This window comes from Malurus melanocephalus, unplaced genomic scaffold, assembly GCF_030028575.1.
Source record: "Malurus melanocephalus ecotype Western Australia unplaced genomic scaffold, MMel_1.1 scaffold_561, whole genome shotgun sequence".
Taxonomy (NCBI): Eukaryota; Metazoa; Chordata; class Aves; order Passeriformes; family Maluridae; genus Malurus; species Malurus melanocephalus.
Genome location: NW_026623793.1, coordinates 358,226 through 375,391, shown reverse-complemented (window position 1 = coordinate 375,391; position 17,166 = coordinate 358,226). Strand labels below are relative to the sequence as shown.

Genomic DNA, 17,166 nt, shown 5'->3' with positions numbered 1-17,166 from the left:
TGGGACTCCAGTGATGSRGTTTTGAAAATACAGTCTGTAAGATGCTGGCAAACTCAACTGAGATTAACAACAATAATCTTTCCCCTCCTACTGTCCAGTCATGCTGTGTACACAGCTCATAGAGATCAAATGCTTTTTAATTTCTCCAGTTTCTTCTGAATTTATCTGCACATTGCCCATCCAATCTGATTGCAGGACACAAGTGTAGAATTCAGTGTGAACACTAAAATGACTTCAAATGCAGTAAGAGCATTTAAAACAAATGCAGTCACAGATTTTAAGGCCAACCAAGATAAGGTTTTTTAATATGAACTTGACTCGTACTGCATTTTGACCTGCTTTATGCCATGACAGTGAGTTTGCCTAAAAGCAAATGCTTACAAAGAGTCAGTTGTGAGAATACATGAAGAGAGTGGCCAGATACGTGCAAAGCTCACGATGTTTAGGTTGCTTGTCTATTCATGTAATTTAGAGGGCAGACACGAGCTGCTGCTCACCTCAGCTACTCCACCAACATGGTAAGTACTCACCATCTGGAGTGATTAAGCCCCRGGTCTCAGTTATTACTAACTCTAAAAAGCAATGTACTTATTTCTCCATAAAACACACACAAATGCCCGCGTGTATGTGCCATTTATCACACTCATTCCCCTTGAACTCAACTGAATGCTTAGTGACTTGCAGTGATTTCAGTGAAAAGACTTGTTACACAGGCTTGCTTGACTGTCAGAGCTTAAGAGATCATAACAATTTATTGCCAGCTCCAGGAGGCAATGAATTAAAATACAGCTCCTAGTGAAGCATTAGTTGAGGCTGCTGTCACGACAGGTACGCTTTTTCACTTTTTAGTGTAATGCTAATGGATACACTCACCCTGAGTGAATAGGGCTGGAAGAAAGGGCRACATTGTCCAAGTTTTCAGGGCCCCAGCTTAAACGATATGAATTTCTTTCAGCTTCTTTGGCCAGAGTTGTTACCTTGGGAAGTAAAAAATAACCTTTTTACTACAACAAAATCAATTAATGGACAAAAAATTATACGTATTTTGCATAGTAGTGCCTAAAGCACTTAAACTTTTTTCTTAAAAAACAGAAGAGTACTAAAAGCATTAAGATATTAGAAACCCCTAATTGTATCCTTTTGTATTTGCTTAAAGTAATCCTATGTTAGTAGTCTCAGTGAAATGAATGCTGTGATTTACCAAGAGCGCATTTCCTAAATCTCTTTTATTTATCTACAAACATGTTTCAGGAGATTATCTTTTAGGACAATAGTTAGGAGTTCATTACATCCCCTGAATATTTAGCCTGATAGCTGTTAGAAAAATCAGTTAAAACAGAGAACATTAAGAAGACAGTCCCTGTGTCATTTATTTTGGAATAGAGCACAATACTGCACAGCACAATATGCCATTAAAATAGAGAGATTTGTACTCAAACAAACAAAGCAGCATACACCACACAGTCTCACCAATGCAACCTTTCCCTGTTTCCTGATCTACACAGACAAGAAGGGCTTTGAGAGGTTTCTCACCTGCTGGCTGGGGATGACCACGGTGTCGTCGATCATGGCGCTGTCRCGCAGGTAGGAGGCGTGGCTCAGCGTGTGGGACCTGTCGGAACTGAAGGACCGCAGGCTGGAAGGTTGGTAGGGTGCCAGAGCAATGCATCAGCAGCACACAGGATGTTGCAAAGGTGTCATGACAGATCGAGTGGGAGAATGAGAAAAGCGTGCTATTAGCAACACCATGCAGCTTCCAGGGGGAGCAGAGCACAGCCAGGGGAAACACAGCTTTGCATATCTGTGTTGTGCCACCTGTCTGACCATGGGCCACAAAGCCTTTGCACTGACCTATTTACCTCCAAATGCAGCACCTAGAGATTAATCTAGACAACAGTTTATTTTATATTCACAAATACTTTAGATTTGGCTTTGTGGCATGAATGGTTTCCTTATAATCAAGAGCACTCATTTCTGTTAAGTGAGGCTCTTTGGAGAARTTCTCTGCTGCATCACACAAGCAAACCACTATGGAAAACCAGAATGCCACCACCTGAAGAAAAGCTGAAACAATTCTGAAGCTCTGTTAGGACCTACTCTCGCCCCCTAAAGTGTAGATCAGTAATCCTGACRTCCCCTGGAAGGTACACGCAGCAAGGTGAAGTGTGGCCAGCCACAAGCTCCTGTGTAAAACAGAATCCTCCTCGGAATACCAACAGCATGTGCAGGGAGACAGCCCCAACAGGAGCACTGATATCACTGTAAGTACACACAGCTCTACAGAGCACTGGTTGCTGTAGCAATGAGAGGTGCAAGGCAGTAAATAAGCTGCTTCCAAGCACTGGCTCAGAATGTAACTGCAGCATCCACCAGCAAAAAGCAAAAAAAAAGAAAAAAATAAAAAGACAAGACACCACAGAAGGATATATTGAGGAAAATGGGGTTTCTGCTACCAAATAGCACGAGTTCTGCCCTTTCAATATTCACTAACTGCAGTATGACAACACTCATTTTCAAAAACAAATCATCCACCTTCAGATATTGTGCGTGAACTCTGTGATGTTGATCTAGACCTTGAAGAATATGGTACCTACAACTGAAGGAAGCAGTTGTGTGTTCCTGGCTTACAATCCRTGAGTAGTACTCATCATGACTAATATGCTGGATGGGAACAATAGGCCATTTATCCAGATACACAGAGGTTTAAGGGATAACTCATTTTCAGCAGTTAGCAATAAAAGTCGTGCATTCATTATGGATGTGAGTTTCAAATRCTTTAAGGGCATATCAAATACCATCTGATTCAAATCACAGCTTTTTTTTAACAATAACTACATTCACCTAGTMATTTTTTGRTCCATTTTTAGAAGCAAATGKTTATCTTATTTTCATTGGAAATATWTGACATTGAAGAATAATCAGTGCTGTTGATCACTGGCTTACACCAATGGCCTGCTCAGCATCCCAGGTGGATTTTACAAAACTGAAAGCAAAGACAGGCATTACACAACCATCAGCCTTCAGAAAGCCTTGAGGAACAAACAAACCAAAAAGAAACGTTTTTTCTTTGGTTGAGAAATGAGCCTCAGTAGCAGAMCCCATTTGCCATCATTATCCTGTGTTCATTTCCATGTCTGACACTTCCAGAATTGCTTTGCTGAGCCATGCAATGCTCGTGAGAGAGCCACCATCCAAGCTGTAGGTTCTGCTACTCAGCTAACACCACATCCTGGACAGATACCAAATGAAGAGAAGCCTGAACTGCATTTGGCTGGTTATCCCTGTGGTGATTCTGTCTATCCTCACTGCTACTACTGCCCCAACGAGTAGCCCAGAGCTATTTGCTATGTAGTACCTGTACATAAACTCTAATAAATACATCAGGGGATGGCCTTTATCTGCAGATAGGGTAGGCACACTCATGACTGAGGTTTGCAGGTAGTTACAGGTTTAAATTTCCTGCTACACTCAATTTCAAAAGTAGTGCTCATATGGCACTGCCCTTATCTGTGCTCTCGACCAACTCAGTAAAGAACAAACCAGGAGTTAAAAGATTTGTGCTGCTCAGACTTAGGAATAAAGGCACTGATTGAAATGACAGTCCACTTACAGACTGAATACAAAATTTACTGTTTATTATTGTCATAAGTATTCAGGAATCCTACTAAATACAAAAAGCTTACTTAAATCAGACAAAAGACAAACATCTAAATACAGATTCTTCTCAAATGAAGTCAATAAATCTGAAGACTGAAGGGTTATGGGGCCAATAGCCCTCAGCCCCAGAGACAGAACTGCAGAACCCAGGAATGTTGCATGATTCCTGAACATAAGAGTGCACARGCATGTATCACCCACCTCTAAAGCCTGAATAAAGTGCTGGTGGTATCCAGAAAATAGGAGTACCATCCCCATGCCAAGTTTCTAATCTGCTTGGCTGAGGGTTTTGCAGTGCACACCCACTTGCCAACCTAGACAAAGACCTAACAAGATCTAATCCAGTTGAGCATATCTCTTGTTTACATGTAAGTCATATTTATACCCATTCTTTCAGAAGCTGAGAAAAAAACCCTAGGTCACTGAAAACTGGATAAATGAACTTGAAAATGTTTCTCAACAGCAGCGTTATTCCTTTGGTCCTCCAAATCAATTTTCTGCATCCAGAAGGCCTCCAAAGTGCATGAACAGAGACAGGTGCCATAGGAAGAGATAGAGACAACAGATGTTCATGCTATGTAATACCTACCTGGGCATGATGCTAATGAAAGCATATGGAAAAGAAAAATGAAGGAGAGAGAGAAATAAAATAAATAGGGAAGATGGTTACAAATGAAAAATACATGTTTTTAAATCAAATTGTTTAATGCGTAAGATTACATGAGTCTAGAATGCTTTACTGTTCTGCTTTACTGAATTTCCTGAAGAAACAAAGCCATAATGCAATGAAAAGATTATATTCACATTAAAGGAAATGTAAAAAAACTGAAGAAGTCTCTGTGAAAATTCTTACAATCAGTAACCTGAAGGTGACAGAAGATGAGACCATGGAGTTAGAAAGGTGATCTTCTCTCATTCTTTCTTCCTTTAGCATTTCGCTTCATTTCAATACACCCTTGCTTGATACAGGATTTGAAATCATTTTCATGCAACACAAATTAAACCATATCAACGATATGTCAGTGAGAATCTATTGAAATCCACTGACAAGATTTAAACTCTAAACTGGAGTTCAGCTTAAACTGGCTTAACACTTGCCTGCACCATCATTTGTACACAACATCTTAAAATCTAAAAAACTCYCAACTTTGCTACCATTGAAAGAATAAAAGGTTTTGATTTTAGGCATTCTGATGTAGTTCATAAACTTCCTCTGAGAGTTAAAAAGTCACACAGTCACTTTGTTTTCAGTGAACTCTCTGGAACTGTCTAAAAACCAACAGAGACTCCAGGCTTGTGGGACCTCAATGATGGGATTTACACATGCTGTGAGGCAAACCAAACTGTTTCCTGACATCTTTTGTTCCAGGAGCAATTCACAGCCTACTCAAGTAAATAGAACGGATCCTACTGATTCCACTGAGCTTTGGAAAGGCTGCCAGAATAATGACCAAGGCTGGAAAACAAGGTAGCTTCAAAATTCTGTTGCCAAGATTTCAACTTTTTTTTTTCTTTTATTCCCTTTAGTGTACCCCAGTTCTAATGGCAGTGAGTTTGGAAACACTGCTGATTTACACCAGATATTTCATACCCATGAATGCCTGGGTGGTTATTCTGAACTAGAACTGTGGGAGGTAAAACTTGAGCCTACACTTATGCTCACTAATGAAGGCTCCCATTTGGGAAAGGAAGTCCATATTTTTTTTAGACTATAGTGACACTCTTCAAAAAAAAAAAAAAAAAAAAAAAAATTAAAGCTGCAGGCATTATTCTTCCACAAAGACATCTAGGTTTAAGTTCAACTTGTTAGATATAAGCAAATCAGTATGTTAGATACAAGCAAATCAGTATGTTGTCAGGACTGAACACATTAATGTTTCTATTTTRTTTTTATTCATATAGCTGTATCAGTAGAAGGACAATTATTCTTTTTACAGCTAATTGGACCATGAGGAACCAGAAAGAGTGGAGGTGCTTGCTGACAATATCCTCACTGCAAGCCCAGTGTAGAATGACCATGTCCATTGCTCCTCTCCTGCTATCTCGAGCCAGCACAGCACTCCAGTCATCTCACTTGATACCCAAACCCCTGTCCACCCCTCTCCTGACTTGTGACAGCAGGAGATGAGGATGGCCACACCTTCCTCCTGCAAAGTGATGACTGCCACACTGACACACCAAATAAAAAAATGCTGGCAAGTGCACCCCAAGCAGAGAGATACTGAAAAGGGATTTCAAATGCTAACAGCAAAACAAGTGCAGATTTTTTGGGAGAAAAGTTATTATCCAAGCAAATACCTGTCAGAGCGTCCTCCTTCCAAGCTGTACCTCAGGTAGTTCATTCCATCTAAGAACTGGCTGCTGGGCAAAGAGTCATCTCCCAGTTCCCGCAGGTCTTCTGGCCTAAGGTACTCCCCTCCATCTCCTGTCATTGTGTCATCACCTGCAAACCAAGCACACAGGGGACACAGATAAGCACACACATGAGTTTGATTCCATTGGCACATCAGGATCTAACGGCTGGATGGTACAATAAACAGGAAGGCATTTTCCAMTCAGGAAACACTGCAAACCACAAGCAATTAATGTATTTAACAAAAATGGCACACCAAGCAAGATACTTAAAAAAAAAAAGAATTGAAATCAAGGTGATTAATCAGTTAGATTTCATATATTTTTTCTGTTGCAGACACTGGCAAGGGGAATATTCCTTTACTATGCTCTAAAGTGTGGTGTCTCTGTTCCTTAATCCATTTCAGCTCTAYGGACACAGCTATGCTGTATCTCAGCCTGAAAGTTTATGGCTAAATACCACCACTTTTTAACCATAATCTATGTGTTCTCAGATGAAAACCTGTTTTCTGTGGCCTTATGCCTTAYAGTTGCAAAGGCTAATTTAAACTCTTCACTATGCAACCTGCACATTATGTGAGGTTCTGTCACTTGTATTACAACAACTTTCTGTGATCTTCAACAAAGTTCTTATTTCTAGAACGTGGCAAGATTCAGAAACTGGAATTTAGCTCACTTGCATAGATGGGAAYGATCATAATTCATAATGAATCCCAGTCTGAATGATCACTGGTTTTCTGACACAGTAACCTTTATGCATATACTCTGCATAATAGGGTTTAATCTTTTTTTTGGTCCAAAATTCTTTTCCCCAGGAAATTCTGTCTATATGAAGTCACAGTTTGCTTTTCCCCAGCAGACTAACAAAACAGATTCTACTGCCAAGCAACGTGTAGATGTTTCTTTTCATTCCCACTTGCAAGACACTTCCTCTCCACAGTTTCTGCCTGGAAATTTCAGTCATTTTCCCGCTGATAAATTACTGCTGGATGAGCCTGCCAGAGGCTTGGAGCAACCCACAGAGMCACACAACATGACCCCAGGCCACCAAGAGCTTCAACCCTTCTCATTTTCTAGGCTGTGTGGGCAAACTGAAGCTCATCTTGACACTTGTTCTCACAAAACAAATCAAGGTAGTTTTTCTAGCCTGATGTTTCAGCTAAGAAATAAATAATGCATTATTTGTCATATAAACTAAGTAAACTTTGGGGAGGTTAAGATTTTTATGTATATACTTATATTCAAAAGTGAGTCTYGAATCTTTTCAGTATAACAACAAAACTCTTGAAAATTCCATCTGCCCACATTAAGAGGGAGAAACTGGGCACAGTTTCACAGAAAACAATAAAATGCATTTAATCATTTCATGTTTCCTGTCTTCTGACAGATGATGCCTCCTGTTTCCTGGGAATGTCACACTAAAAAGCACAGGGCTTAGTGAAAACTTGGAAGATATTAAGGCAATGCTGTTAATCAAACAGTGAAAGGAATTTCAAGTTATATTTCAAATAAACTAGATAATTATAATCATTCCAGACATTCCATCTGTAACAGAAACAAAGGCAAAATCTTCACCACTTTCATCACACCCACAACCTTTWAAAAAAAAACCCAAATCCAAAGTTTCCTCTGATTTCAGCTTTGGCCTCTCATCTGAGAGYTGTCAATAGCAGGGCTTAGTGGCAGTGTTTGATGTGATGGGAACATCTGCAAACATTAACCAGAGCATGCAGAGATATCTTTGCCATAGCAGGAGCGGCCAGAGGGAACTCCCCATCGACCCCCTGTGCCCTTCCCTCTGTCCTCACTGAGATGAACGCCCAAAACACACAGTGCCTCCTTGTACATAAACAGAAAAAATAGGTATTTAAGYGTAAATGGCTGCATGTTCAGCTGACCAAGAGCTTCTTGACACAGCAGATCTTACCAGATGGGTGCTTTGTGGTGATACAGGAACTGCCCTTTTTAATCATGCCAGAAACAATCCGTCTGCCATCACATTCCCCACCAAATAATTGCCAGGAACATTTCCACCCCTCACTAACCACTTTGTGACAAATATAACCCTTGACATTGATGGTCCATAATTTGCCCTGGCCATCTACGAATTTGCAAAATTGCAAAATACAACTGTTGAATGAAAAGTGCTCTGGAATTCTCACAAAACATAGAGAAAATATAGAAAAAAATTTAAAATAAAATAATAAGGAAAAGGGGCCAGTGTCAAACTGCCAGAAATTGTATTTAATAGATGTTTTTGAAGCCAGATACAATGATGTGAGTTTGCCAAAATTATTGTTTTCTCTGCAGCATGCAGACAAGTCTACAGCTCACCACAGAAGAGCAGCTCCTTAGCAGTAACAGATGGAGAAAGGACGGCTATGGCAAGAACAATTTCTATGGAACACATATTCCCTCACTGCAGAGTTTCTCTCACACTTTCTTTGGACACCTTCACTCCTCTGAAGTCAATCCCCTATTTAGTGGGCCACACTAGAAGCTTTCCTGGATGACAGTTTGGCAAATGCTTGAACTTCCTTTATTTTTAGCCAGCCAGGAAAAGTGGGGGTCATGTGTGGTTTCACGTGTGATTTCAGATATTGATACATGACATAAAATGAATMATCATGTCAGCTATTGGGAGCTCAGAGCAGCACTCACAGAATGACAGAGGGTGAAACAAATCTAAATTAGAAGAGTATTTGTACTCTCAAGGATCTGTGGGGAGAGAGATGCCTTGATTTTGTTTTCTTGCAAATTAATCTGTGGCAAAATGAATTCCAGTACTTKAAAAGTGGCTACTGTGGTATTTAGGAAGTTGTTACATTGGATCTAGKTAAGAAAGGATAAAAGATCAAACTGTCCCTGGGTCCCTAAGCCATGGAAGCTTTACTTCTGTAAATCAGCATCCTTTGGTTATATTWTATACATAACAAGCTAAGCTATTTAATAGATATTTGTTTTTTTTTATTTTATACTGCTAAGACTGAACAYTAACTTTAATTTGTATTAGGAATATGAATACTATATTAACAACGTGACTGCATACAATGATGCAATGTAAGTATCTTCCAAGCAAAATGCAAAACACTTATCGTCAGTGATGAACATGCTCCACAATGGGACCTGAAATACTTCTTTGCTCAAGTACTCTTGTGTTGTTGATAATTATATAAATACAGCTGGCAGGTTTGCAGCAGCACATTGATTCACTTCAGAACATATTGTGTCACTTTGAAGAACACAGCATCACAGAAACCTTGCTGCTAGCCTACATCACCATTGAAAGGTTCATCCACTCTATTAAAAAAGTTTTGCAACCTTCCTGTCCCCAGCTATTTTAAGTTACTGTGACAAGCACCATCCACGTTAGGAAATGTTGCAGTGAATGTTAATTCAGAGCACTGGAGAGCATTAGTCATGCAGAACAGCCCCTTCAAGTTCTGCCAACACATTCAAGATATAGGTAATAAATCTGAGACTTTCTGGCTTCCCTTCCTCCTCCCACCTTTCAGTAAACACACACTCAGCCACTTCAAACATAATGGAGAGGAGCAGTGTTAGGCACCCAGATTATGCAAACTTGTATTGTCTCAACACAAAAAAAGAAATTAAATAGTCTGAGTTAAACAAAAAGACAAAATCTATAGTTCTTACTCCACGAACTCCTGCTAACAGCACCTGTGCCMCTATATGCTTCCCCATCGCTGAAGGGTTCCTCATCAGAGTGTTTAAAGGCTGCACAACACACAAATTGGTTTGAGAAATAGGAACACTCTGGATTAATCCTGTAGAAGCAGTACACACTAGCCTTGGTAGATTTAAAGATGATTCAAGGGTAGATCAAAAGCGAAAACTCAGCAAGGTGAACATAAGCCTAGAAGCAATTTAAAGGCGATTCAACATAATTACACAAGCAGTTGAATGTTTCTCAGTTAGAGACAAAGTAGCAAAATAATTTCACTGGTCACGATGCAGCAAAAATAACTGGTTTTGAATCACACTTGTTTGCTTTTGCACTTTAAAACAAAAAAAGTTGCCTCTGGAGCCTAAGCATCTTATTTCTCAAGAGTGTAATTTATTTATCAGCATAAATCCCATTTCTAAAAGCAATATGAGTAATTGTAATTAATGAATGCCATTAACTTCATGCATCATTTAGAAACACAAGTGCATTTGCATTCTTTGTAAAAGAAAAATACCAACACTGTATCCTGTGCTCCTAAATCCCCAGGACTTTCTGGAAATCACTCACTCTACAAATTATCTGCATGAAATAATAACAACCACCATAACATGGCACACATAAGATACTGTAATATTAATTAAACTGCCAAGTGCAAAAAAGAACACAGAAAATCTTTCCAAATGTGTTTCTATGTAGTAGATACTGTTGTGACTGAAATTTCTAAGAAGTCACTTGTGAACTGTTAGAAAGGTRAGGGTTTAGGCCATTTCTGCAATTCTGAGCTGTATAAAAGGGTGATAGTTCATCACTCCTGCCAGAAGTTCACAGAAATTTTCTTGGGATGCAGCTAAGTGGCACAACACGTCTCACGTCCCTACATGCAATGGCCTCTAAAAGCAAAGTGCCAAACTTATAATCAGTTTGTTATTTTGTATCATGCCGAGTGTATCCGTGAGCCCCCGTGCCAAAAGCTCCCTCAAGGGAATGCTCTCCTCACCCTCCACCTTATGCATCTTCTTACACAAATGTTTCCAATTACGCAAAATTCCTTGATATTTGTATCTGATAAAGATGGCACAGATCCAAAAAAAATTATAGCTCAGATTCCTCTTAATGGGAGGGTCAAAGCCACCTTTGGGACGCCTCTACACCAAAATTTTAAAACCTGGATTTGGGAACTGCTCTCATTTACCCCTTTGGTTCAGCTAAGCTATTTCTGAAAAATATATAGGGGTCCGGGATTTTGCTTTGTGTCAAATTTTGGCATCTTTATCCAAATACCATAATGATTACATCATTTAAAAAAGGAATTCATTTCAAGCACTGAAAAATGAAGATGTCAGAGTACTCAAGCAGCTTCTTGAGCACATATAAGAAGTTACAGRGGTGATATGGAAGAGGAATTTAGCATATTCACTCACCTTCTTCATCCGACACATCCAGGACCTCAGTCATTGTCTCAGGTACATTTAGCTTGTGCTTCTCTGTTACAGTCTGCAAAGACAGAATCCTCAGTTCTCAAATGAAACACCAAATCGAGGAGCAAAGTTTACAGCAGTGTATTTTCAACAGACACAGCAGTGGGATGTGCTGAGGCATTTCATAACATGTTTCCCCTTCCCTAACTTTCTTTTTCATCTTTATTCCAGAAGTTTGCTAAAAGATAACTTTTCTTCTGGAAGAAAAGTACAAAAACTTAAGATAATGAACTGGTCAAAGGAATAAAATTTATTTATAAATGGTGCATGTAGAACAATTCAGCTCAATGTTTCCAAGATGATTTTAAAATGAATTAGGTAATGTCTACAGAAGAAGATCAGAATGTTGTATGTGGCATATGGAAATTATTAAATTGTAAAGCATTTGGAAATGAAGTTATGAATGATGTGAAATTCCTTAACTAAAAAAATATGTGAAGGATTTACACAGATCACTTGAAACATTCCTCTCCCCTCTCCAAAAAAAAGGTGACTACAGTGCATATTAATGATATCCTTTCAATAAATCATGTATATTGCCCCAATGCATATACACATCAGAGGAAAAAAGTTGTTTGAAGATTCTGAAATATTTTGTGCACCTAAAAGCTTATAACATTATTAATCAAGGCAAGTATGAGGAATAGTAGGAGGATTCTGGTTAAACATGAGAGCACAGAGCAGGAAAACACTGGAAGCTGTTTTTTTGTAAATGTAATTTTTTCTTCATAAATGACTTTTAGAAGGAAACAGAAGATGTCCAGGGGTGCTGAATCAAGAATGGGGATATCCCTTTAGCACCCAAATTCAGACTGGAGAAGGAGATGAAGAACATAAAGAGAGAAACCGTAGGAAGTGCAAGATGTGAAAAAGTTGCCTGGAGGGAACTCATCAGTGTGTTACGATACAGGGGACAAAATGCCAAGGGCTTAAAAAGGAGCCGTGATCAGAGGTGCCTTAGTCACAACCCAAAAGTACCAATTTCCCCCACTGCACCCAGCTCTGCAGCTGAGCTGGGGAGCTGCACAGGGCAGCCAGCATGGGAGCAGAGATGGCCCTCTGCCACATGGCTTTTGGTGAAAGTCCCTCTGAGGCAGTGCTCACTCCCTGCTGCAGATACCGTCTATAGTGCATAAATGAACACTACCTGCAAAGGAGTGAAAGCATTTCATGCGAGAGATAATTAAATCAGCCAAACCCCAAGTCCCTTGTGAAGTATTCTTTTGGGGAAATGCCCACCAATATCCAGCAGTGAAGTCAAGAGCAGCTTTTGTTGCACAGAACTTACTAGTTATTTCCTGATCCTATTATGTACTTCTCTACTTCTAACAAACTGACAAAGCCAGCATTCTCGTTTATTGTAAAATACTGCACTTTCATAAATAAGTTACCAACCGTGTAATTACTTTGGAAATTTGTTTTAAAAGTCTGCTTTACATTTCTGAAATCTGTTTAACTGTGACAGCAGTTCCAGTTCACCCTCCTGAGGTACAGGGAAAGAACAATGCCCTTTGCCTCAATTGGCAATGCCAATTAGGCTCCTGAATTCACTCTTCCCCGTGAGTAAAAACAACTAATTATTTCTGTTGCAGCAGAACACATGTTCRGGGCTGCAAAGCAGTTTATATTCACCAAATGCCTCCATCACATGATTGACTTTTCCCCCGTATTCCCATGGCTTTCCTGGGATAGAAATGTCAGGCAGCAGTGGGGTGACAAGGCCAGCGATGACAGATGGGGAGGTGCTGTCATTCAGGTGGCACTGACTTTGTCTCTTCAACAAATAGTTATAAAATAAGCTTCACAATCAGCTAAGYTAAAGCACAAGCTGCAGGTAGAGAGGATCACTGTCCTCTTTTCTATCACCCAGGTAACCAAGGTTTACTGACCATTACATCCATTTATTTGTTACTCAGGTTTTTACAGGCCCCCATATTAAAATGGTCTGGTTTCCAACTAAGGCTTGCAGACATYATTATTATATATTTACAGAGAAGAAAGAAGACTTTATTGACTTCCTGACTTTCCCATCAGTAAGGAAAAAAAAATACATAATTTAACAACTGAAATAAAGCTTCAAAAAGAGACTCAAAAGAGTGTGTGTGCACATACACATTTCAGAAGAACAAACAATCTCCAATGCCATCTTTGGAACACTGAACTCGGCAGGAATCTTTAATCCCATCTAATTTTTAATTCTATTTACTCATTAATTCTACATTAATTCTAATCCAAACAACTTCAGTTGGGAATTAATGTTTTAAAGGAACTTCTAATATGATACTACCATTTTTTTTAATTGATAGGCACATCAAACACTCAAAATTTAATATTTGTATCTAGCCCCACAAATGGCCCACGTGGAAAAATGCTCAATGTGTATTTCTCAAACTCCCYGCTGTTTAGTGCCACTGAGAATTCCATTATGGAGTTTACTTCAGGTTTCTGTATTTAAGCCTTTCATTGTAAGGCCAGATTTTCATTGGGCAGCATAGAATAATTCAGATACATAATTCAGGTATATCATCCTGTACGTTCTTTCAGCAATGATTTATTCACAGCAGCATACTGTAAACAACCTGAAAGCTTCTCATTAATTAATTTGTCCACAGAAAKACTATGCTTGTTTGTATAAATGGCCCCAAACTTAATTGCATAGCAAACCTCTGAAAGTCCAGTTTATTCTGATTTATTTCCTATTGCTCTCTAAACTTTCAGTTTAAAAAGTGCACTTTAYTCTCTCTATTGCTTTATATTCATGTGGCTCTGCTAATAACAGCACTTATGCAAGTAAGAGGAAAATTTGTTCCAAGTTAGAGCAAAGAAAGGCTTTGGCACCAGAGATCTTTTCCTCATCTCAAGTGCCAGTGACTTGAATATCAATCAAGCATCAGGCTGTGTAACATCCTCAGTGCAGGGCTCAGCCCAGCCTCAGAGAATGAGGTAGCTATGGTGACAGCACCTTCTTTCAGGGCTCAACGCTGTGCTCAGGTTTGGCAACACCACCCTCACCATCTGSAGAACCTGACTGCTGGGAGGGCCTGCTACTTATCCCTCTTTTTCAGGACTTGCTCTAAATTATGTTTAATCAACATCCCCAGCCACAAACACCACCATTCCATACATCCCTAAGGTACAAGGGTTAGGTGAATTCATAGCTGGAGAATCTGCTGAGTTCATTTAGAGCTCCCACCTGAGTTTAAAAGTATGCAGACACAGATCAAGATTTCAGCTTTCTTTGTGTGCAAGTATTAAAGGTCAACTCTGCTAGTAGGTTTTGGTACTTGATTCAGTTCTAAACCCCARGCATCAAGTATCTGGTAGAAAAATTCATTAATCCTCAATGTTTAAAGAAATATTTATCCAAAGTAAATAACTCACAGGTGTTTTTTCACAGTGTAAGCCCTATTATTACACAGATCTAACACACGAGACAAAGCACAAGGCTGCAGTCAAACCGTGTATAGGAGAAAAAAAGTTACTACTTTTATTAAACAATAAATGAAAAACATGTGCCACAASACAGCATGGAAGATGTAACAAAGGTGTCCTCTGAAGCTTAAAAATATAAGAGATAAAGTTTCTCAAAAAATTTTCCCTAGGTTTAATTTTCTTCAGTTTCTGATTAGATTCGTGTGTTTACACGTGTACATGCGTGATGTGCTACATGATGAAATAAGAATAGGAAGCAATAAAAACAGAAACATAYAGTCATTATTAAGAAACTTCTGGARTTATGCTGAATTCCTTGTCCAAACCTGACTCAGCCTAATCTTTGCAGGTCATTAATAAATTATGACTCATTCTATTTGTAACCTTATGCAATGTTACCTTTATTGCATCTTCCTCAGTTCATATCAAGTAGGATTTGCTGTCAGTATGCAACAAAATGAAATTACATTTCTTTATGAGAGATTTTTGGACTCCTCTTCTTCTAACCCTCTCCATGACTGAGCAGTGGTATCTTTTTTAGTAATCTATGGATTTTTACAGCTCTGAGCTCCTAAATGTCATCCAGAGCTGATGGGGTTTCTAGACTGCTRATCTTGTATTTAAAAARAATAAAATGAATACAAATGAAAAAGTATGACCTTACAGCAGTGTTTCAAGATAACTGCAGTAACTAAGATTTAAATTGAATTTAATTTTTTAATTATGCACTTTTTCTAATGTTCTCCCTTCCTACCTGCTACGACGTGTAGATGGGAGGTAAAAGGGCAAGAAGGGAAAACCTTCCCCTCCCAGGGTGTCCAAATAGAYCAGCTTGTCCTGGCTTAAAGCTGCAGTACCACATTGCTAATGGTTGAGCACACACTACTCACAAATCCTGACGTCAAAATACACATGCCAAGAGCGTAGAGCACTGAGAGGACTGAGCCCATAAGGAAGTATTCCTCTGCACTTTGGAAAAACAGGATCTGTTTGAACTGGAAGTGACTTGAGTAAGAAGATGATGGATGTGATTCACAGCCATCCAATGAGCATCACTAGACTTGGCTCCAGGCCATGGCTCGTACAGTCCAAACGTAGAGATGCTGCAAGGATTGAGCTTCAGGAGGTGTCAAATGTGTGATGTAAGGCCAGATGGGAAAAGAGAGGTGAAAAGAGAAAAAACAGGACGGGATCTAAACAGCAACGCACAAACTTCTGGGAAGTTTGGGTTTGCAGCTCAGACCCAGATGYAGAAACAAGTTGAAATCTGAATTGTTGTTTTCTATCGGTGTGCACACAGATTTGGTTGCGTGGCTCAGGGGAGCCTGTTGCCTTGCACACACTTCCACATGCTTATAAGATACACTGAAAGCACTGTAGCAAAAATGCAAGGGGCGGAGGGGGCCTAAAACCCCCCCAAGCAAGCAAAAAAGGAAAGAGGTATGTGGGGAGGCTGAAAGAAGAGCAGAAAGACAACACTGAGTAAAGAAGAGCAGCATTTGAATGCATGTGCAACTCACAGTTGTGGTGGTGGTGATCTCCTCCGTTACAACCTTCAGCGTATCGACCACGGAGATGTATCCCAGGCGCCTGGCGATGGCTAAGGCTGTGTTACCATTCTGAAGGGAAGAGAAGGGGGAGAGCGCGCTGAGAGAGAGGGAGGATTGTGATGTGAACCAATGAGATCACTCTCCACGCTGCATGAGCCAGCATTTCCATCCAAAACAAGGCACAGCCTAGGAAAATCACGGCTTTTTTACCGTTACATCTGACTCTGTCTTTGTAACTTCTTGAAGACTATAGCCCCAATTGCCATGGTAACACAACACACTTACATCTGCCAGCGATTCCAAATACTACAGYGCTGTATGGTTTAACCCCTCAGGGCTCAGATTTCACTATACAGCCTGTCTTGCCTGCAGAAGTTTGAGGTTTATTTTGCAGAAATACTCCCCTAAAAAATAAAAATAATTCTAACCTGCTACAGTTTCACTTCCAGTTGAAACTGTTACACCTTTATCAGGTACAATTCCTTACCCAGGAATACAAAATTACAGCTGTGTCATCCACATTTACTCCTATTCCTTCATACAGCAAAAATTCCTCTCCATCAACAGTTCACAAAAGCTAATGATTTAAAAAATGCAAAGCRCAAGAGGCTTGGGGTCAAGAATATATTTCCATTTAAATACATTAATTTGCACTTTGAATGTTGATAATATAGAAACATGCCATTCATTAAATGGACATCACAATAATTCAGCAAGAGTTTAGGCCTATTTATCCCCATTTCATCTTCTGGAACACTGGCAGTCCACGGTCCCYGTGTCACTCAGCTTGGGGAGGAAARGAGGTTCTTGGTAAAGAGCTCTACACAGAATTGTTCCATGCTATTTTGCACTGAATCAAGCGACAACATGCTGGTCTCCTGAGGAATCATGGAATGTTACTGTACCGCTCTTTGCACCTAAATGATTTCTCTTGTGAGCCCACTGCACCATGTGCAGAGTTATTAGCCTGAGGGCTCTCTTCTTTAGCAATGCCTTTACTTATCTATAA

General features: G+C 39.6%; 1 protein-coding gene across 1 annotated transcript in view; it reads right to left on the bottom strand.

The window, feature by feature from the left end:
* The window catches only part of ANK2 (ankyrin 2), a 175,550-nt gene that overhangs the window by 45,049 nt on the left and 113,335 nt on the right, over positions 1-17,166 (bottom strand). Inside the window, exons 22-26 of the mRNA XM_057382272.1 lie at positions 16,128-16,226; positions 11,119-11,191; positions 5,956-6,100; positions 1,534-1,636; positions 874-977 (exon numbers count right to left, since the gene is read on the bottom strand). Coding sequence (XP_057238255.1) covers positions 874-977; positions 1,534-1,636; positions 5,956-6,100; positions 11,119-11,191; positions 16,128-16,226 — 524 coding nt within the window. The remainder of the gene's footprint in view (positions 1-873; positions 978-1,533; positions 1,637-5,955; positions 6,101-11,118; positions 11,192-16,127; positions 16,227-17,166) is intronic.